The sequence below is a fragment of the Synchiropus splendidus genome, chromosome 1 (genome assembly GCF_027744825.2).
Source record: "Synchiropus splendidus isolate RoL2022-P1 chromosome 1, RoL_Sspl_1.0, whole genome shotgun sequence".
Classification (NCBI taxonomy): domain Eukaryota; kingdom Metazoa; phylum Chordata; class Actinopteri; order Syngnathiformes; family Callionymidae; genus Synchiropus; species Synchiropus splendidus.
This window is the reverse complement of record NC_071334.1, coordinates 21,555,394-21,577,560: the sequence shown is the minus strand read 5'-3', so window position 1 is coordinate 21,577,560 and position 22,167 is coordinate 21,555,394. Positions and strand designations below refer to the sequence as shown.

Below are 22,167 nucleotides of genomic sequence, written 5' to 3'. Positions count from 1 at the left end.
CCAATGGAGGAGAGCGGGACTCCACGAGTGCATGTATTTCCTGTAGTCTCCCAGTTTGAGGGACAGGAACTCCCTGCTCGACTGCTCTTCTCCCCCGCCCATGATAATAACACGGGGCGAGGAAAGGCGAGTGAAAAAGTGGAACTAAGTCGTCTCAACATTCCCACTGGTGGGTTGTAGTCAACGTTTGGCGTGTATGGCGGTGTAGAGAGGCGGTAAAGCGGGAAGGTTCTGCAGTATCGACTCCTGGTAGGTGAAGTGATTGAAGTTGACTTCCAGCGTCTCCTGCTAACTTTTCACTCCCCCACCGGGGAAGTGGTGCCGTTTCGACTGCTGCTCTGCCAGTATGTCGTCGTCTACGTGGATATTTGTGTATCTCAGGAAATCTTGTTTCAAGTTGAATTTCTTCGCATAAGCGTATAAACGGCTTGTTGCGTCGCCAAGCCGTTTTCCTGGCTCAGAGGCCCGAGTTGTGACTAATCTGAGGCCCGGTACAGAACCGAGGCACGGCCGCTCTGCTCACTGGAACCAACACCTTTTAAACGGCTGTTTCCTACCAGTGGGTATTCACTTATAGGGAAGTATCGTCTCTTCGGAAATGTTAACATGAGAAATAGCGAAGTGCAAGTAAATCTCGCCTGTACAGCTGCAACCCCATTTTCCTATCGATCGCAAATTCGACAAGTGACATATATATATATATATATATATATATATATATATATATATATATATATATATATATATATATATATATATATAATACGGCTATTATTGCCACTCTAGTGTTTCAAAAAGTGAATAACTGACTGAGTCGTTTTTAGATCCTGACTCATATGTTGTACTCATTTGAGGTCTGCATCTCCCTACAATAAAAAATGTCATTTATTTACACACATAAATTCAATACTTTGTGCGCCTATATCTTACAAACCAAGCGTTCATTGGACCTATATTTATTATCTCTGTAATGAAAGTAGTCATCCCTGAATCTGGTCGAATTTAATCTAAATTCGTAGTTCACTATGTTAGGTGGTTTTTATTGCGGTACAGCATGTGGCATATATCAGTATGAGCTGCATATGGAGGTTTTTTGGTGGATGCGCTTGTGGTTTGTGGTTTTTTCATCACTGCAGCTGTCAATCCAGTGTAAGTAGTTAGAAAAAAGCCACTAAGGTGTCAAAGCAGTGTGCGTGTGCTCTTATGTTAAGATCGCTCACACTTATGGGTTTTATTTTCACATCCTGTTATGGTTCTTTGGTAGAATCTTTTTATTTTGGTGTAATGTTATTAAAGCTATTCTGACCTCTGACATGGACTGTGATGTTTATGTGTATGCTAGTACATGCAACTGACGTTTTACTGTGAGAAATATGTCAGTTTCTGTTGTTCTTAATCTCAAAAGCGCCACAAAGATATTGGATATGTTTTTACACTGCAGTCATAAGAAACTGTTACTTCCTTGTGACTGATAACAACGGTTTGACACCATGAGCAACAGGAGTATCTCAGCATCTCTCTTGCTGTAACCTAAGTTTAGACACTGATGGCCTAAAAAAATCTATGCATCCTGTTTTTGGCCAAGTCCCAAAATATACCGGACCTACAGGGAAGAGGTTGATCTTTTAAAAAAGGGATATACAGAGTTTTCTGCCACAAAATGTGTTTTTTGTGGTTCACTACACTTTTTTGTGTCTGTAAACTTTAAAAAAAGGCTTTTATAGTTACACTTTCTCCTTTCGACAAGAGCTTGAGTGTCATGAAAATACCACAACAATGATATACTGAAGGCCAATGATAATGCAAACATTTGCTATCTGTACATGAAAAGCTTTTCCTATTTTGGGTTTTTAAAGTGCCGCGTATCACAATTTGATCATTTGCATAAGCAAACATGTAAATATGTAAAGATTGAAACCAATCACATTATTAGCTTCCTGGACACATTTCTTCATGTTATCTTGAGGCACGTTTTGGTTTTTTGTTTTGTTCATATATGGCTACTGTGACACGTTGAATTTCCCCACTGTGGGACTAAGGAAGGCCATCTAATTTAATCCAACCTAACAGATCAGATGTGCTAATTTATCTAGTTAAGAAAATAGTGTTGTGGCCACCTGACCCGAGACAGACTCGGGACTGAGGCCAAGTCCATGACCAAGACTTTGAGGGGACAAGACCGAGTCGAGACAAAGCCCAATGAGGGGGTGAGACCACACATTATTTCTTACTGCAAAAGAAATGATAGTCATTTAAAAAAAATATAACTGAAATGCGTGATATTGGTATTATATATTGATATTGAATGATATTATTTTGTTGTGTATTCAGCTTTGTCTTGATCTGTACTCTGTCTTGGGTTAAGTGGTCCCGACAACAGCTCTGAAGAATGCCAAGTAGATTGTGGATCTCACGCACTTCTGCCCTTCAGGCCTGGTCCTCTAAAAGTAAAAGGTTGAACAGCAGTGCATTATTTGCATCTGCCTTTGGTTACACAGGTGTGCTTTGCTAGGCTTACTCATTGTGATGATGATTGCCATTGTGATGCCCATGTGGCCCACCAGGTCACCTGCTGGAGCTTCAGATAATCATCTTACGATTAAACATGACAGTCTGTAAGTTGGGCTCTTGCTCTGTTACCAAACCTCTTCATAGCTTAAGCAATCATATGTTTCTACTTGTCTGTGTCTTTTTAAGGGAGATGCAGCAGTGTGAAGAGGAACTAAACTACCACCACTGTTCCCCTTTTTACATCCTCTAACTGTTTTTGTTTTTTTTCAATTCAATATGACAAAGCCGACTGCAGTTGAGTGTATCTACGTCCCTGTATTTGCTTTATTAGGTCAGCATAAGATTGGTTGACTTCCCGCTTGTGCCTACTTACTTGGCTACTTTCACTTGATTTATCTATATATAGTGACCTTTACAAGCCTTAAGTTGATGCAAGGGAACACATTTTTGCATTTATTTTCTGTTTCCCTATTAAACATGGTTTGCATCCTTTTTGAGGCAGTGCATCCATCCACTCACACAGTGTCGAATCTCACATAAACTAAAGCTCATTATCACAGCTTACGGGAACTAAGATGGTGAGATCACAGGATAAGTAGTTATCTGAGTGGAAATGCACATTGTTTCTTATTTTGGAAGTATTCCATTGTATATTATAAATTAACATGAATCAGGAAATAATTTTGCTTTATTGTGTATTTGCTTCATTGTTACCCTTCTTAGTGGTCAGTGTTTGTCACACTCCCTCTTCTGGCCATTGCATAGGCTCCCCAACATGACCACAATTCCAAGTACTGTGCGGTCAACATGGACATGATGTTGTCCAGCAGGACAAACAGGTGCCTTATTGGATTGGGGTCTGAGCAATTTGGGAAAGAGGCACCTCCAGCTGAGACAAGGCCCAGGATCAGTTGCAGAGATTAGACGACTGACTGGAGACATCACAGCTCCGCAGGGTTCTCGTCGCTCCTGAACTGGTATCAGCTGTGTTTTAAATTGCTGAGACGATAATTCCGATTTGGGTTTGGCTACTTTTTCTTATCACTGAGACTTTGATTCACTGCTTTTATGAAGCTTTCACACTGTTTCCCTGAGAAGCAATTGTTGCATCTGATGATGGTTTGAGCGATGTCAGGAATACAATGTGTCTTTGCCTCGATTGGTTTTTGATGCCTCTATAGCAATTGCACTGGCTCTTAAAAACTTGTAACAGGTATTTCATACATCAGCTGTTTTCTTTATTCACCGTGTTGTCAAGTATTTTGTTGTTCAAGTCGTACATTTTTGGACGCCACTGTTGGGGCATAGGTGTTGTTTGTGTGATGCTGAACAGCATCGAGAGTGGACTGTATGACCTTGGCTTCACTGTGCTGCTGGTTGTTTGCAGTGGATTATCTATTCTGATTGCAATAGGTTTTTTGATTGTCCACTTTTGTGGCGGCCCAAAGGTCGGCTGTGACTGCAGTGGGGAAAAAATGAACCAATGATACTAATTCACACAAATCAGCCGTGAGAAATGGATGGTTATCTTTCAGTGACTCGTCATTTCGTTTTTAAACATGGAAGACTTTTCCGTTGACGGCTGCTCTACCTGAAGGTGAAATGACAGCTTTTTCGCAGTCATGCTACAGTTTGACGTGTCAGTGCTTGAGGTCAGAGAAGATTTTTCTCACTGTGGAACAAATCTGCATTCCGTTATGTGATGTTGGCAGCGCTGCAGAAGGGTGAGGTGGAAAATTACTAATTTTTGTTGCGGCTATTGAGAAAAAATATTTTATTTAAATGTGATCTCGTAAACAGATATTAGTGCTTCAGCAACATTTCACATGGTCTTTCTTTTCTTTTAAAGTAATGGGACTCCAAACTGTAGTATTAAATTTGTCTTTTCCAAATACCCCAACATCAGAAGAGTTTGTTTGTGACAGAGAAGCAACTGAAAACGTTAGGCCTACAGTAAAATAAATACTTATGCATTCTGTTTTTTTTTTCCTTTCGCTTCATTGCTAAGACAACTTAACTGTCATGGCTGGGTGTTTAAGGGACTTGGCGATATCGTCCTGCAAAACCTGGGTTTACCGTACCTCCAGATACGATACTGATTGCAGTTCTTTTCATGAAGTACTCTATGGTGTTTATTGAGTGGCTGCTGCGTTTAAGCAAATGAATCACGTAAGCATTTACTGTTGTGAAATAGAAACTACTGAGGTAACAGATAATTTTTGCCTTTGTCATTGTTTTTTTTCTCTCTGTTTTGTCATTGTCATATAAAAGCATAGGAAGTGGCATTTAAAATGGCATTTCTTATGTACACAAAACTTGTCCTGGGCGTGTACTTGCTATTGGAGTTTTGTCTTTGCATGTGCATTTTTAAAGATATACCTCTTCACTTTTAATCACTTTCATTAATTTCAATTCACCTTCATATTTTTTATGAAAAAAAGTTCACAGCTTCATTCTTGCCTTGATCCATTTAATCTTCAATGTCTATGTTGGTGATACTATCCTTCAAATCAGAGGCCATTTGCAAGAACTGTAACTCACACTCAAGTCTTGTTTCCTCTCTTCCAGTCTCAGCAGAATGACGTCGACCGTGACCTTAGAGGATGCCCTTTCTAACGTGGATCTGCTGGAGGAGCTGCCCCTTCCGGACCAGCAGCCATGTATCGAGCCCCTCCCCTCCTCTGTCATGTATCAGGTCTGTGTTGCTCCTCAAAGTGTCTCAAATATTTAATTTCTTATTACAACTGTTGTGTAAATGTCCTCCCACCCTGTTGCAGCCCAACTTTAATACCAACTTCGAGGACAGAAATGCATTCGTCACAGGAATTGCCCGATACATTGAGCAGGCTACTGTCCACTCCAGCATGGTAGGTCAAGTTTTAATTTTTACATTGCTGTTTGCAACTTGTTTATTGTTTATATAAATGGCTGTTAGAAATGTTTTCCTTTAGTCAAACGCTTCTTCATCTCCACTTATTGCAAGCGTATTAAAAGAGAGTTGCTTGTCTCAGCCTGTAGAACTCTGAGTGCAAAGCAGAGTGCAATCTGATGGTTCCCGACCCCCTTTGGTCACAGCTATCAGAGCTTTGTGTCTCAGTTATTGTGGGTAATTGCTTCAGAGTCTGAATCAAAAACAACTTTGTTTGGAGGCAATACACACACTGGTTTCCTGCTGGGACTAGTCATTTACAAATGGAACGTTTTTTTTTAATGTCCTGGCTGCAGTACAAAAATGTGGATGCGCATTGAGTGAGATCAAATGTCCTCTAAGATACTCTCTAATTGATATGGACTGGTCATCATCATATTATTCCAAATCATTTTTGTCTATGTTAAAGTCCATTGAGTCAGCATAAAATGGTAGTGATTTGAAAATGTCATGTGAACGAAACTAAGTTACACATGAGAAACTTACATATATGTCAGAAAATGTCAAACAAAAATGTCAGCACTGTTAATAATTGTTGATTTCAAGGCCTTGGAGCCTCACAGTATTGAAATATTTAATTTCATTGTTGACTTGATTCAGAATGAAATGCTGGAGGAGGGGCAGGAATATGCCGTCATGCTCTACACTTGGAGGAGCTGCTCTCGTGCTATCCCACAGGTAACTGCAATGTTATTTTCACACAAATGGTACCAGCAATTTAGGGATCCAAAGCAGTAAATTGTTGCTTTCTCTCCTCCAAAAATGCATCATTCTCGCTGCAGGTGAAATGCAATGAGCAGCCCAACAGAGTGGAGATCTATGAAAAGACGGTGGAGGTCCTGGAGCCAGAGGTCACCAAACTGATGAACTTCATGTACTTTCAGGTATTATGCTTTCTGCATCAGCAACAGACATCCACTGTTATAAAAGTCTAACTTTCCTTCACACTTGTTTTCAAGCGCAACGCCATCGACCGCTTCTGTGGCGAAGTCCGGCGTCTGTGTCACACTGAGCGCAGGAAAGATTTTGTCTCTGAAGCTTACTTGCTGACGCTTGGGAAGTTCATCAACATGTTTGCTGTGCTGGACGAGCTGAAGAACATGAAGTGCAGTGTCAAGAACGACCACTCAGCCTACAAGCGGTAAACACACTCCCTGCGATCATGAAAGCCGCCACTAGATAGCAGCATACTGACTGTTCTGTTGAATATCTATATGTTGTGTGTTTCCAGTGCTGCTCAATTCCTCAGAAAAATGTCCGAGCCCTCATCCATCCAAGAGTCTCAGAACTTGTCCATGTTCCTGGCTAACCATAACAAAATCACTCAGGTTGGTGCTATGATAATCGTAGTGCTGTTTAAAATAAGTTATCATGTGTTGTTGTTCATGGTTCATCATTGTCAAAATTGAATACATTTCATCATGTTTTGTGTGTTTAAATGGTCTTTTGTATGACTGGAGTGTATATGATGCATAGTTTCTGCAGTCATGTTTAGTAGTCCTTACAGCTGTGCTGCTTATACTGTAGAATTGCGTTGGCGTGCTGTGGAGGCTTATTGGAGGTCTTACTATTGACAGCTGCAATCAGTTTGAAGTCATAAACATTCGCTGTATCTGGATACAATGGTAAATTTGCCATGTGGTGTTATTATTAGTCTCTGCAGCAGCAGTTGGAAGTGATTAATGGATACGAGGAGCTGCTGGCTGACATTGTCAACCTTTGCGTCGACTATTATGAGAACAAGATGTACCTCACCCCCAGTGAGAAACATATGCTGCTTAAAGTAAGTCATTTTGGTTCTCTACTTTTACTGCTCAATCTATTGCTCAATTGGTTGTGACTGCTATTCCTCTTATCAGGTCATGGGCTTCGGCTTGTACCTCATGGACGGAAACAGCAGCAACATCTACAAACTGGATGCCAAGAAGAGAATAAACCTCTCAAAGATTGACAAGTTTTTTAAGGTATTGGTCGAAGAATTAAGGAAATCATTCATTGATTTTGATTATTCGTTCATATATTGTGTTGTCTTAGTTTCAAGATGATTCTGTACTTGTCATCACCTTCAGTTTCATATTTGAATGTGCTGTCTGATCTGTTCTCTACAGCAACTCCAGGTGGTTCCTCTTTTTGGTGATATGCAAATAGAGTTGTCCAGGTACATCAAGACCAGTGCTCACTTTGAGGAGAACAAATCCAGGTGAGGAGGGCAAACACCTCACCAGTGCAGGGTTTTCTTGACTCTTGGAGGTTCTTTTAACCAGGGATCGACCTCTTGGCAATAATCGGTACTGGTATTCTAAAGTGACCAAATGCCAATATCATGTCTCAAAGTTAGAACGGGATTATTTCGGGTCCCTCTGCTTTGTACAGTAGCGGCAGCTTCAGCCACAATTGTTGTGCATGTGTGTTTGTACACAACCATTTATGGGAAAGAGTCCCCCCAGCATCCATCAAGTCTTCTGAACTTCTCTCTTGGTTTTCTCCACAGGTGGACATGTACTTCGATTTCCAGCAGCCCTCAGTACAACATCTGCGAGCAGATGATTCAGATCAGAGAGGATCACATGCGATTCATCTCTGAGCTGGCACGCTATAGCAACAGCGAGGTTGGTACAAAGGAGGAAGATTGACACTTGCACTGCCGCTGATTCAAATCTGTTTAATTTACATCAGCATTAGTAGATTTAACTTCTATAAATATTGATATTGCCAATGAATTTGAGAGACAAAAGACTTAACTGTCGGAATTGTAACTATTCTTGTGACCTCAATTATCATGACTTTATTTGGAAGTGCTAGGTAACTCTGCTTTCCACGAAATATTAATCTTATTGTATTTCAAAACTGTCTTCAATGTTGATGATCAAAATGAACCTGCTCTTTTACAAACATAACAGGATGCCATTCACAGTTTCAATTTTTTTCACACATAAATTAATACATTTATAAAGCATTTGCTGCACATTTTTACATTAACATATGCCATAGTTCTTTGTCATACAGTGCTAAATAATTTAATTCAGTATTCATTTAATTCTTATTAATTCTGAACCCAACGTGAAGTAAACAGATTTTACTAGAATATGTCTTTGAATCTGATGCATTTGTTTGCATGAAGGTGGTGACTGGATCAGGGCGACAGGAAGCCCAGAAGACTGACATTGAGTACAGGAAGTTATTTGATTTGGCTCTGCAAGGAATGCAGCTGCTCTCCCAGTGGAGCGCTCATGTAATGGAAGTGGTAAGAATTCCTTTATTAACTCTGCAAAAAGGCTCCCTTGATTATCAGATTTTTGAGTTTCACATAACTTGTGAATTGTTTCTCTTTAGTACTCATGGAAACTGGTTCATCCGACAGACAAGTACTCCAACAAAGAATGTCCAGACAATGCGGAGGAGTACGAACGAGCGACCAGATACAACTACACTAGCGAGGAGAAGTTTGCTCTCGTGGAGGTTCGTAGACGTCTTATTTGCACTAATCGTTTTGAATCATTTTCACACCACCCTCCTTCTTCAGGTGATCGCCATGATAAAGGGCCTGCAGGTCCTAATGGGACGCATGGAAAGTGTGTTCAATCACGCCATCCGCCACACTATCTACTCAGCCCTGCAGGACTTTTCTCAGATTACTCTGCGAGATCCGCTGCGCATCGCAATTAAGAAGAAAAAGAACGTGGTCCAAAGGTACGGCTGCCAATAACTGACAATGGCCAACTGCTCATCTGACTGCAAAACGGTACAGGCATGTGCGCAGATGTTTTGGGGAGCAGGTGCTCAGGCGAGAAAAAAGGGCACCTGTCATGAAAGATAATTCATAAAATGATGATTATTATTGTTGTTATTGGATCAGTTTGTTCTGTCCATATTTACAAATGCTCCCTGCTCATTTCTATTATCTCAGGTCACACTTTTTCTGATGCTGTGTGTTGGAGGTGTTGTTTTGGCCGCAGTGTGTGTCGCTTGTGACCGCAAACAAAGGCCCTGACAGATACCAAAATACATTTGGACACAATTCATGAGAGTAGTTTTGAAGAAAATATGGGCTCCACCTAAAAGGACTCGTGCTGAAAAAATGTTCATTTTGATATTGAAAAGTGAATGTAGATTGAGTCATGGTGTGTGATTAAACCAGCCTGTAAATACATAAACACATAATTGTTGCAAACTGCACCTTCTCTAGTTGTGCTCAGCAATGTCGCCTACGGTGTCAGAGAACACAGATGCATTCTTTCAAGGTGTTAAAATCTTCATATATATATATAGTCACATATTCACAGTTCATTTCATAAACCTTCACCTTTGGCACAATCTATTTTGCGTATGAACCTCATGCATTCAGGGTATTGAATGGAACATTCTGTTCAGTGTTGTCAATGCAAGTCGAGTGTCCTCTCAACGGCTGCACGATTTATTTCTGACATCAGTGTCCTACAAGCCATCCGCAAGACTGTGTGTGACTGGGAAACGGGTCGAGAGCCTCACAATGACCCTGCCCTCCGTGGAGAGAAGGATCCAAAGGGTGGTTTTGACATTAAGGTTCCCCGTCGGGCTGTGGGTCCCTCAAGTACACAGGTATGTTTCAAAAGCAGTTTCTCTGAGTCCATTTGTTTTTGGTTGGTATTGTGCTTCTTCTGTGTGTTGCATGCGCCAGAGTTCAGCTTGGTGTATATGAACTTGTTTTTTTTCTGTTTGGTGACTGGTGCTATGTAGTATGAGTGTTTGATCACTATAACCTCGCCATCGTATTCCATGCTGTGACTCATCCACAGCTCTACATGGTGAGGACAATGCTGGAGTCTCTCATTGCTGACAAAAGTGGATCGAAGAAAACTCTCCGCAGCAGTCTGGAAGGTCCCACTATCCTGGACATCGAAAAATTTCACCGGGAGTCCTTCTTCTACACCCATCTGCTGAACTTCAGCGGTAGGTTCAACACTCCCTGTGGACCGTCATTGAGCTTGTTGATGATTCTCTAATGTCTGCTTTGTTTTCATGCAGAAACCTTGCAGCATTGTTGTGACCTCTCTCAGCTCTGGTTCAGAGAGTTCTTCCTGGAACTCACAATGGGTCGTAGGATCCAGTTCCCCATTGAGATGTCCATGCCTTGGATTCTCACAGACCACATCCTGGAGACCAAGGAATCCTCCATGATGGAGTGAGTGTATCCCCTTGGTTCTCCACTTTTTTTTACAAGTACAGTTGTGCTTCGTGTCATTAAAAGTCAGTAGCCCACAGCAAACAGTTACCAGTGGAAAATGTTAATATATTATTGTGTATATTATGGTGTATACATTGTGTTAATCTTGCGCATTTATGCTCAAACTCATTTGTGTCTCATGATTTGCTGTGAGATAATTTGTGATTCAACATCTTAATCGGCATCAGTGCTCATTTCTGCTCGTTAAAAAGAAATCCCTGAATTAAACCATCACCGTTGGGATTATGCATGTTTTCATGTCTTTGCCATCGGGATTATGCAACAGGCTGCTCTTGCATAATCCATTAAGCACCCCAACCAGCATAAACGGTTGAGACTGGATTCAGAGGGCCAGACTTCCTGGTTTCATGATATTCTGTTCATTTAATTCAGTATTTCAAAGAATGAAACTTGAACTACAGAGTGAAAATATTTCATGAAAACAATGTACATTTGACATAGCCTTGGTTGGATATTTAATTTCACACTCAGCTCATTCACTGCACCTTCACATTTAAATAAAACCTGTTGCAATGATTCATATATTTTTCTACTTTTCACCAGGTACGTGCTGTATCCACTGGACTTGTACAACGATAGTGCACACTATGCGCTGACAAAGTTCAAGAAGCAATTCCTTTATGACGAAATTGAGGCTGAGGTAATGATCACTTACGCATGAAAAATATTGAGAAACTTCACTACTATACCATACTAACATATATGTTGTATGGTATGCTAATTACATATTGTATTCATTGTGTTGTATCTAACGGCTAATTCTACACCATGAATTTCATTTTATTATTCAACAATTTCTATCATGTTTTTTAGGCTTCTGTTTTTGATGTAATGAATGAACCTCATTTGAACCTCATTTCAGGTGAACTTGTGCTTTGATCAGTTTGTGTACAAGCTGGCTGATCAGATATTTGCCTACTACAAGGTTCTGGCTGGAAGGTATGCTCTATTTTAAGATTTCTGAGGTCAAGATGAAATGAAAAGAGTGATCTGATATTTTGCAGCAACTAAGGGACCAGTAGAAAAACTTCAATATTATTAATAAAATGACAAAAAGCAAAAATAAAGGAATCCATTATGGTTTGACTACATCTTAATGTAAAGTACCCAGAATAAATATATTTTCCAGTGAATTGTATGCATGTGAAAACCAAAAACAACAAAGTATGATAAGGAAATTTAGTAGACGGTGAAACTTTGTTCACACCACTGTTATTTATTTGTGATGTATTAAAGCACCAAGAAGATGGCAGTCGACCTGCTCTGCTGGGATTGGTCTAAAAAGAACTATAAATTCGCTCAATTCATATGATGCAATATATAAAACAGTGTTCTGCGTCACTGTCCTTTGAGAATGAATGAAACAACATTAAAATCATGAGATTTGATCTCCGTTGGCAGCAAATCCTCCCCGTTTTCATTTGTGACCCAGATTAGAATTATTCTTCCATCTGTGTACTATATATATCTCTCAGTCTCAGTCTTCCTGTCACTCACTCACTTCCACCACTGCATGGTCCCTTCACTTGCCTCTGGCATCTGTCTATGAAGGTGAATTCCATATTTGACTCTTGAAGCAGAGTTGAATCTGTGCACTGAACTATTTGCAGACACTGAGTGAGCTTCTCACTTTTGTTGTTGGCTCTTCTGTGCTAGTTTAAACAAATTCATTACAGATCTTGTTGCACAAACTCTTAATACTGTTTCTTTGTACACCGTATGAAGCCATATATATTTGAGGGGCCTTTATCTTTATCATCTTCTGATAGCCTGATGGTCACCATCCCAATTTTTGACAAATTTGATTAATTTTATTCTTGAGTCTGTTCTTTCTTAACGTTTTGAACTGTATTCCTCAGCCTCCTGCTCGACAAACGCTTGAGAGCCGACTGTAAAAGTCAAGGGGCTAACATTCCTTGGCCGTCGTCAAACCGTTATGAGACACTTCTGAAGCAGCGCCATGTTCAGGTATCGTCTTTTTTTTCCTCATGTTTCATGTCAACAGTGCGTTAATGTTGAAATGTCGACTGCGTCATTTTGGCATGAAAACAATCATTAGAGTCTGAGTTTAAGTGCTGCTTTTGTTCTTCAGCTCCTAGGTCGCTCCATTGACCTGAACAGGCTCATCACACAGAGGGTGTCGGCAGCTCTCTACAAGTCTCTAGAACTGGCCATCCACCGCTTCGAGAGTGAAGACCTCACTTCTATCATGGTACGGTCACTTCAATCATGCTATGAATCAAGTCTGCTTGGTGTGCCTCTCAATTCCAGTTGTTTTTCATGACAGGAGCTGGATGGTCTTCTGGAGATCAACAGAATGACACACAAGCTCCTCAGTAAGTTCCTGACTCTGGACAGCTTGGACGCCATGTTCCGTGAAGCCAACCACAACGTGTCTGCTCCCTACGGGCGGATAACGCTGCATGTCTTCTGGGAACTCAACTATGACTTTCTCCCCAACTACTGCTACAATGGCTCCACCAACAGGTGAAAACATGTCGACCGAGATTTAGTCAGGTTTAGGCAGACTTTTCAGTCCCCAAAGTTTTCTGGGTATAAATAAAAAACAAATATGTATACTGACACTACTGTATATGTGACTAACAACTCTGAAATTACTTTGAATTGTACACACCTAATAATTTAAAGTCACTCCCCTCTAACTCTTGTTTGCCTGTAGTTTATAATACCTTCTTCAGTATGTAAAAAGTGTGTACATGCTGCAGAAACATGCATCCATCTTTTAGATGCTATTGTTGAGCGATTGCACATGAGTTAGCTGGTGCGATTCTATTCAATGATGACAAAACATAGTATTCCATTTGGAAGCACAAATGACCATCTGATCATCCCACCATGTTACAAACCTTTTTGTGTTCTTGCAGGTTTGTGCGAACCGTCCTACCTTTCTCTCAAGAGTTTCAGAGAGACAAGCAGCCCAACGCACAACCCCACTATCTTTATGGGTCAAAGGTCAGTGTACAACACAGGTCACGTTTGAGAACTCTGAAAATGCATCATTGCATTCATCATTGAGTTTGAGGTCTGCACATCGTGTTGTGGCATATAATGCTTGATCATGAAATGCAGCTAAATAATAATAATAATAATTACACCAAAGATCTAGTTTGCATACAGTAGCACAAGTTAACCAAATAAGTTTTATTCTAACCTTACACTGTCACATTCATGTATAACATGAAAGAATTCATTGCAAACAGTTGCATACAATAGGAAACTTTGTATTTTAATGACGGTAATGAACATAAACATGGGGTTGTATATGGCTGCTTTTCTGAATTTGCTGATCATGGTTTTGAGTACGACAGATCAGAATGGCTCTGAATATAATGTTTAATAGACAGCCCTCTAATCTGAGCGTTGGATTCTGAATGAGGTCAGTCGTGGTTTTTAGTAAGTTGTAATGCAAAAGGAGACAATGGTTTGAATTAATACTTTGTTTTATTTCTAATAAACCAAGAGGATTTCATGAAAATATGCAGATTGACAGTGATGTGTAGACGAAACAATTTAGTGATGACCTCAATCCAGAAGCCTTAAACTGGCTCACTGCCAGCCAGCTTTGCGAGTGTCCTCAGCTCGTGGTCCTGGGTAATTATGTGGCCGGAGTTTTGCGCTGACAGCAAGGGCGCTTGTGTGTTGGTGCCGTGTTTGGCGCTGCTATCACAACTGCCTCGCGGGGTATAGAGGCGTCCCGTGATGTCGTGGCGGATGGCACTGGTCACCACAGCGCAGCCGTTGGCACCCTGACCAGTCATAGGGCAAATGGTGTGCAGGCACCCCCACAACATGAAGCCTGCGATCAGAAGAAGCACGATGCAGCAGGAGAGCCACACCCCCATGGCGAGCTCCCAGCCCGCTCTGTCATGGCCTTCACTGTTGTCCGTCAGGGTGCTGAACACTTGGCACTGGTCGCGGACTGGATTAGCAGCCTGACACGTGACACACAGGAAGTAGGCAGTCTGTGGAAGCAGGTTAGCCAAGTATGTGCCCGTCTGGCTGACTGGAATTCGCTCTTCATGCATGAAGCTTTTTCTTTTGAATCCCATGAGCAGGCTGTTCCAGTTTGGGTCGTACATGACGCTGTAAAATGTGTCCCGGCAGCCCGGGTACACGGGCCAGCTTACCCGGGCTGAGTTGCTGGAGATGTTGTACACGGTTATCACCATGATATTGTTGTGGAAATGACTCGCTGTGAGTTTGCCTTGGTGCTCTTGAGATGATGTCGCTCTGTAAAATGAAAAGACAAGAATAGAATTCATTTATAGAACAGAGCTCTTCATCACAATCCAGGATTTATCAGGCGCGGTAGCCACAACGCTGTGTCCGGAGGGTTTTGTATTGAGTATTTGTAGTCGTACTAGTGGAATGTTACTTTTGACATATGCTTCATAGTAAAGTCACAGGTGATTCTGAACTTCTGTTTCATGTTTTGTTGTGCTATTTTGTTGTATGTTTTGAGTCAGTTGCTATATGAGCATAAATTGAACATTTTTAATTTGCTGCACAACCAAGAGGCCGCCTCTTTTTGGAAGTGGGTCAATGATGTGCATATCTCTTTTCAGCTGGTCTCGTTTTTGTCTCCTGCATGAGGGATGTGGTTCATTGTTGTTAGTTGCATCAGCTTTCTTAGCCGATGATGTCTGAGCATTATTAGCCACTAACCTGTGGAGAACTCACGTCAACTCTTGGTTTTGTTTTTTGGATGTGGAGGGTGGAGGTTCTGAGGTTGCCTTTGGCAACATTCACATATGAATGTCCTTTGACTGCAGCCACAAACCTCTGCCACCATTCAAATCAAACTGCATATCGTCTCAGATTATTGCATGGATTTAGAGGACTGTGCACCCATGCATCTTATATTTGTAATTCACCAGGCTCTTAACTCTCAGATTGTTGTAGGATGTTTAAATTTGGGTTCTGGTCCATTGGGATTAAGAGATGGCAGCAGCATAATTTGGCTAAACGCCTCATCAGATTGTGTTGAGTCGAACGTTGGTAAAGCAGTCTAAAGTGGTCAAATTCAGACAAGATGCTGCCTCTTTTGTCTGCAAAAAAACAAGATGGTTCATGTTCATCTTGGATTGTTTAAATAGAGATATTGAATAAATACTCACACAGTAGTTAAAAAAAAATCAATGTTTTCATTGTGACAGTTTTCATTTTCTAGAAGCATATTTATCAGTCTGCTTCATCCCGTCGCAGGATTAAATTAAAACAAGGTGATTTTATCTAATTCTTTGTGCAAGCGATAATCCTTTCAGGGTTTTGACTAATCCTTTCGAAGGTCATTGTTACCCCCGTTGCAATGCAGATGACACTGATAAAGTCATTTCTTCTGCCTATTTAGTTCCAACTTAGCCTCTTTTAGTTCTGTTGGTCGCCATCTGAAGAGCAGCTGAGCCTAGATGAATACTGTGCTGGGCTCCTGCCAAGCTATGAAGGTGCTGCACGCTGCTTTTACAATATTGGCCCAAACAGAGCTATAACATGGATGATTAAATTGCTGTCTGAATCTAGATCAGTTGATAAATCCCTGAGAGGGAGACAAATAGTTGAAGCAGATATGAATTGAGAGCTCATTGCCCTCTGTTCGGGAGTACAGTGCTCACTTTAATGGTAAGCAATGTTACGTGACAAAACCTGACTAGTGTGGAAGAAAGAATATATAAGAGAAAAAATTATCCCACTTTCAACACTAGGGTAAGAAGCATTTCTAATAAGTAGGGGAAAAAATCCATTACAAATGGAAAGACTTGCCAGGAAGTGTCTCGTTCAGTCGAGCCTGTGGCGTCTTCAGCAAACAAGCCTTGCTTCACTTGCCGGTGTATTGATGCGCTCTCTGGTTGTGGTGATGCTCCTGGGAGTGCACCGGCGATCTGTGTGTTGCTCTATAAGCTGCTGTCACACATGTGGGAGCGCAGATGGATCAAAGCAGCTGGCAGAGGGGGTGGGGTGTTTTTACTCTTCACCAAATGACTCACTTTAAATGTTCATGTCCTTGTACTCGTTTTGTCCTTCCCAGCCCTGGGCTGTTTGTTCACCAAGTACTGTCCACATATCTCAGTGGTTTGTGCTCTGAAATCAACTCTCACGTAATACTGCTCAAAAACACGGTGTCCTTTTACTGCAACAAGCTTCTCATTTTTAATATAAACATGCACCTGTGATGAGCCGAATGTTGGTGTAGATGGATCCATGTGTATTCAAGGAAGGGACGACTCTTCTCTGGATCCATCATCACATCCTTCATCTGTTTCCAGACCTTGAACCTTGCCTACAGCAGCATCTTCAGCTGCTACCGGAACTTCGTGGGTCCTCCCCACATCAAGGTCATGTGCAGGTTGCTCGGCTACCAGGGTATCGCTGTGGTCATGGAGGAACTGCTGAAGGTTGTTAAAAGCTTGGTGAGTGCAGCGTGAGCACAAGCGTTCAGTGTGAAGGCTGTCGTTTATATTTCCATGTCAGTACATCATGAGTTGAAAGCAGCTCACTGATGCTGCTTTGATAGTACTCTTAACTATGTCAGTGGATCATGAATCATTGGGGAAAAAAAGCGCAACAAGTAGTGCTGTTTGTGATCTCAAATTGAGTTTTGGTTCTGAACATAAAGGGCCAAAGGATTACCTGGAATTAACAATATTTTAATTAAAAAAATCTTATTACCTTACCTTGTTATTTTTTAAACATCAAATCTTATGAATGAAAAAAAAATCAATGTTTTTTTGAGTAAATAATGTATTCTTGTCTGCACCAGGATCAATATAGTTATGTTCTGTTACTATAGTAATTTTCCCCTGACATTTGTAGCTCCATGTGTCATTAGCAGCAGAAGCAGCTTTTATATGTTCCACTGAACATTTTGAATTTTTTTATGCAAACCGACTAAGAGTCGAGTCACTTGTGTTGTCTGAACAGCTCCAGGGAACTATCATGCAGTATGTGAAGACCCTGATGGAAGTGATGCCCAAGATCTGCAGACTCCCCCGGCATGAGTACGGCTCACCAGGTCAGACCATGAATATGGTTGAGCAGTCACATGTAATGACAGGGAGGCCAGGGTCGGGTGGTTTTGGACGCATGTGAATGGGAGACAGGGAACATGTTGGACGAAGACTGTTCTATGGACTGGGAAAAGGGAGGAGAGCGAGACGCCATCGAGGTTCAAGAATAGGAGCAAGATAGATTATGATTGCTGTGGTCATCCTGACAGGAAAGTGTTTCCAGTCATCAGTACTGGACCAGGTTTCTAACCATCAACCTGTCACATGTCCGCACCATCCAACACAAATAATATATAATGTCTGACAACAATATTTCTGTTCAGATCTTAGCGTTCATTCATCTTTGATCGATGTATCAAACACATTTGTGTTTGTGTGGCCAATAAATAGTTTAATCAATATTGTTATAGGAACCTTTCCAGAGTGTGCACCACACCTGAAGTGACTCTGTGATGGGAATAGAGGAAGAGACTGCCTTACAGTGCGACCTCTGAGTGAAAGTTCTGAAATTAGTTTTTGAAGATTTTGTGATTTATGAGTGAAACGGAAAGTGCAATGACTACACAAATGTTTGACTCTTATTTAACAGTATTTTTATTAGTAAGATGCCCGGTATGGATTTATTTGTTACTGCAGGTACCAAAGGAAATGTGAGTTTAGTTGAGCTTTGGTTCTTGAAACACGGCTTGAAAATGGCGCCTCCATGTGGACATGACTAGTTAAGAGTCAACTCGACGTCAAATCACGCTGTTCCCGGTTACCAACAACAGTAGATACTATTATAACAAAACCATGAACAAATTGTGCCCGGCGTCATTAATGTAGACCATGAAAGAGGCATCCTCGTTGGTGATGTAACTAAACACAGGTCATGAACACTGTTCATTAGCCTGTGATTTGAACTGTCCCATTATGCAATGTGTGCAAGTATCATTAAGCCCATGTCCACCAGACGTATGACACAACACCTCGAAACCATAATGAAGTGCCTATTACAGCAAGTTTTATCTGATGCCATACGGTGCCATGCAACTGCTTTCTTTTTTCAGTTTACAACTTTTAACTTTAACCAAGATAAATCGTAGTGACTAGGTAAATGAATAGATTCTGTGTTCTCCAACAGGAATCCTGGAGTTCTTCCACCACCAGTTGAAGGACATCGTGGAGTATGCTGAGCTGAAGACAGTCTGCTTCCAGAACCTCAGGGAGGTGGGCAACGCAATGCTCTTCTGCCTGCTGAGCGAGCAAAGTCTGGTATGACTCACGCAGTTCTTATTCAGGCACATCACTAACTATAAAGAATCGTATTCACGCTGCTGTATGTTCCCTCTCTCACAGTCGCAGGAGGAAGTGTGTGATCTCCTGCATGCTGCTCCATTCCAGAACATTCTTCCTCGGGTCCATGTCAAAGGTAAAATATCTGATATCTTGACAGTCCTTCCTGAGGTGACACCGTGAGCACTTAAAACACCATTTCTTAAGTAACGGAACTAAAATAGAAGCATCTTCAAGTGTATTTGGTTCAAACAGCTTTTGTAGCCGTCTGTCAAATAACTTTATGTCAAGTCTCTGTCGCTTTGAGACACCATTGCTCCACACAGTCTTCTCTCTCTTCACTGACAGCTCGCTGTTTGTCATTCTCACCTGACACTGCCTTCACCAGCCACCTCTCCACCCTCTTCTCTCCCTCCTTGTTGCTTAGCAACCGCACGCACCTCCACAGTTGCCAAATTCAAATCAGCTGATTTGCTCACTCCCCGCTCAGACAGAGGTGACAAGATGCTGTAAACATGTATTTTCATTTGCCAGAGCACGAGACACAAACAGTTAAGTGAAGAGAGGTGACTTTTAAATCCAAGTGTGTTGTATTAACAAGGCCCATAAACATCGTGACTGGAACAACTACAGAAGTACTCTTTAAGATACCTAATAAGATACTTCAGGTAATTATTGGTTCTGATGTCAGTTTTTAAGTACGTTTCGTGACGTGGCTCTTGTGCAGAGGGCGAGCGGCTTGATGCCAAGATGAAGCGCCTGGAAGCCAAGTACACGGCTCTGCACATGGTGCCCCTCATCGAACGACTCGGGACGCCACAGGTACGACACAAACCAGACGCTTTGTCACCGCGTAACCAGAGTCCTCTGACGTGTCTTTTCTTTCTCGCAGCAAATTGCGATCGCTCGTGAGGGAGACCTTTTGACCAAAGAGCGACTGTGCTGTGGACTGTCCATGTTCGAGGTTATCCTCACGCGCGTGCGCGGCTTTCTGGACGACCCCATCTGGCGAGGGCCGCTGCCCAGCAATGGCGTGATGCACGTGGACGAGTGCGTGGAATTTCACCGGCTGTGGAGCGCCATGCAGTTTGTGTACTGCATCCCTGTGGGCACGAATGAGTTCACTGTGGAGTACGTGTCTCTGTCAGGTGACTTGTTCCCATAAAAATCTACACCTCCTTACTGACTCTCTTGTTCCAGGCAGTGTTTTGGGGACGGGCTGCACTGGGCCGGCTGTATGATCATCGCCCTGCTGGGGCAGCAGAGACGCTTCGACATCCTGGACTTCAGCTACCATCTGCTGAAGGTGCAGAAGCACGACGGCAAGGATGAAATCATCAAGAGCGTGGTGAGTAGAGGAGGTCTCTTCCTCACCTGATCAACTGTCTGCAACATACACTGGAAAAGCTGGGCAGCATGACTGTCTAATGATCGAATGAACCTCTGAGACAGTCAAGTGGAGAACTTTTATCTTGTTCACGAGGAAGAGAGGGATGGTGCATGAGACAGAATGATCTATGCGTCTACTTCAGTCACGGGACGCTGGATCGTTCTGTCGTGGTGAAGAAGGAGCTAAGCCAAAAGACAAAGCTTTTGATTCACCTTTGATCTATGTTCCTACTCTCAACTGTGACCGCAAGCTTTGGGCTGTGAGCCACATGAATTAAATGAGGCTGCTCCTCAGGATAACTGGACTCTTCCTGATGGAGGTGATATGAAGAAGAAAATGGAGGGGTGTGACCAAGCTGTGTACAAGAGCGAGGATGCACTCTCTGCGCAGGATCCATGAACCCAAGCAATTGTTTTTAAGAACCTTTTTACCTACAATTCTGGGGCCAGGGATCTTTCCATAGTTCCTGTAGGAACTGAAGTATGGCCGACACACTGGCCGACACCAAAACAAAGCAGCTTTGAGGAAGAGTGCAGGACCTCTGTTTACTACTATGAAACTCTCAATAAAAACTTGAGTCGTTGGTGAGACTGTATCAGGTTGAGGTGTGCCAGAATGGTCACCTGTCGCAAGCTGTTGAGGTTTGTGGAAAAGTAGGTAGGTTCCTATAGGTCATCAGGAGGGCTCCTGGTTGCAGAGAAGAGATGACATAATAGACGCTTATAACAGGACAGCTTGACCTCGCACCTCAATAATCTGTCCTCCCTGGTGTCTCTATTCAGCCTCTGAAGAAGATGGTGGACAGGATCCGTAAATTCCAAGTCCTCAACAACGAGATCTTCGCCATCCTGAACAAGTACCTGAAGTCTGGAGACGGGGAGAACATGCCGGTGGAACACGTCCGCTGCTTCCAGCCACCCATACACCAGTCACTGGCCAGCAGCTGAAGAGCTCCACTGTCCGGCCTCCGTCACGATCACTAGTAATCCCGCTCATTTACTTCAGTAGCAGAGGACCAGAGAGCGGCCACAGGGAGCCACTGTTGTCAAAAATAGAAGAGATTTGTATTCACCTGTGCCTTATAAGAGCTGAATAGATATTGGAACAATCTTTTTTTTATACTTGCAGGACCATTCTAGCTGTCAGGGATGAGTTTTATCAGATATTTAAGGGTTTGCAGTGGTGGAATAGTAGGTGATGGTGATTTTGTATTTTCTAGAATGATGGCGACGCATGCAAAAGTATTTTAAAGCATTGAAGCTTGATAATCATTTATTCACTGTGCCTTGTATTTCAAATGTTTTAACCATTTTAATTCAATAAATATGTCAACAATATGGTGGTGTGCCTTCATCTCTGGGCAGTTTAGAAACATTCTGTCTCCAGTCGAAGATGCATTCCTCCATGCCTGATAGCGAAGTGAAAGTGTGGACAGAGGGAAAGTGATCCTGGAACCAACCTGTTGAGTTCACGGCTTTATCAGAGTCAGTGTTGAAGCAACATCTGGATGCTAGTTTATCTGCTTCAAGTGCAAATCAACAGCAGCAGTCTAATTCCGTGTATTTAACATTTTTGAGACTGGGTATGTTGGTTTGGTATCTCACTGAAAGACTCCACCACTACTTTTCCAAATGTCTACACATCTTATTCTATGCTCGTCTTGGAGTATGGACTGTGGAGGAGCCCTACCAGGGGAAAACTCATCCAAGGAAGAGGAGAACAAAATTCACTACTCTTCACAGCCAAAGCCTGCTCTCGGCTCCCAAAAATCTGGAGTTTCTCCATGATGAATTCAGTTTCAAAATTGACAATC

At 42.0% G+C, this 22,167-nt stretch overlaps 2 protein-coding genes across 3 annotated transcripts; one reads left to right on the top strand and one right to left on the bottom strand.

The window, feature by feature from the left end:
* Window positions 1–26: 26 nt before the first annotated feature.
* Window positions 27–21,681, top strand: cyfip1 (cytoplasmic FMR1 interacting protein 1). 2 transcript variants are annotated; one of them, XM_053866882.1, is made up of 31 exons: window positions 27–169; window positions 5,080–5,206; window positions 5,289–5,378; window positions 6,041–6,118; window positions 6,223–6,324; window positions 6,400–6,581; window positions 6,672–6,768; window positions 7,095–7,223; window positions 7,300–7,404; window positions 7,549–7,640; window positions 7,932–8,049; window positions 8,562–8,684; window positions 8,774–8,899; window positions 8,964–9,130; window positions 9,871–10,018; window positions 10,216–10,369; window positions 10,445–10,601; window positions 11,208–11,304; window positions 11,527–11,603; window positions 12,524–12,632; window positions 12,757–12,876; window positions 12,952–13,151; window positions 13,550–13,637; window positions 16,949–17,092; window positions 17,604–17,694; window positions 18,813–18,943; window positions 19,028–19,100; window positions 19,692–19,786; window positions 19,857–20,095; window positions 20,165–20,312; window positions 21,137–21,681. In XM_053866882.1, exons 2-31 carry the CDS (start codon window positions 5,090–5,092, stop codon window positions 21,299–21,301), a joined length of 3,762 nt encoding a protein of 1,253 aa, XP_053722857.1. In that variant the 5' UTR covers window positions 27–169; window positions 5,080–5,089; the 3' UTR covers window positions 21,302–21,681. The 2 variants fall into 2 exon arrangements, with proteins under 2 accessions (XP_053722857.1, XP_053722856.1); XM_053866881.1 differs by having other exon boundaries at window positions 75–249.
* Window positions 13,923–16,663, bottom strand: LOC128759765 (fibronectin type III domain-containing protein 9). The gene is made up of 2 exons (XM_053866884.1): window positions 16,446–16,663; window positions 13,923–14,915 (listed from the first exon to the last, which is right to left on the bottom strand). The coding sequence occupies exon 2, from the start codon at window positions 14,852–14,854 to the stop codon at window positions 14,222–14,224; it is 633 nt and encodes a 210-aa protein (XP_053722859.1). The 5' UTR covers window positions 14,855–14,915; window positions 16,446–16,663; the 3' UTR covers window positions 13,923–14,221.
* Window positions 21,682–22,167: the final 486 nt, after the last annotated feature.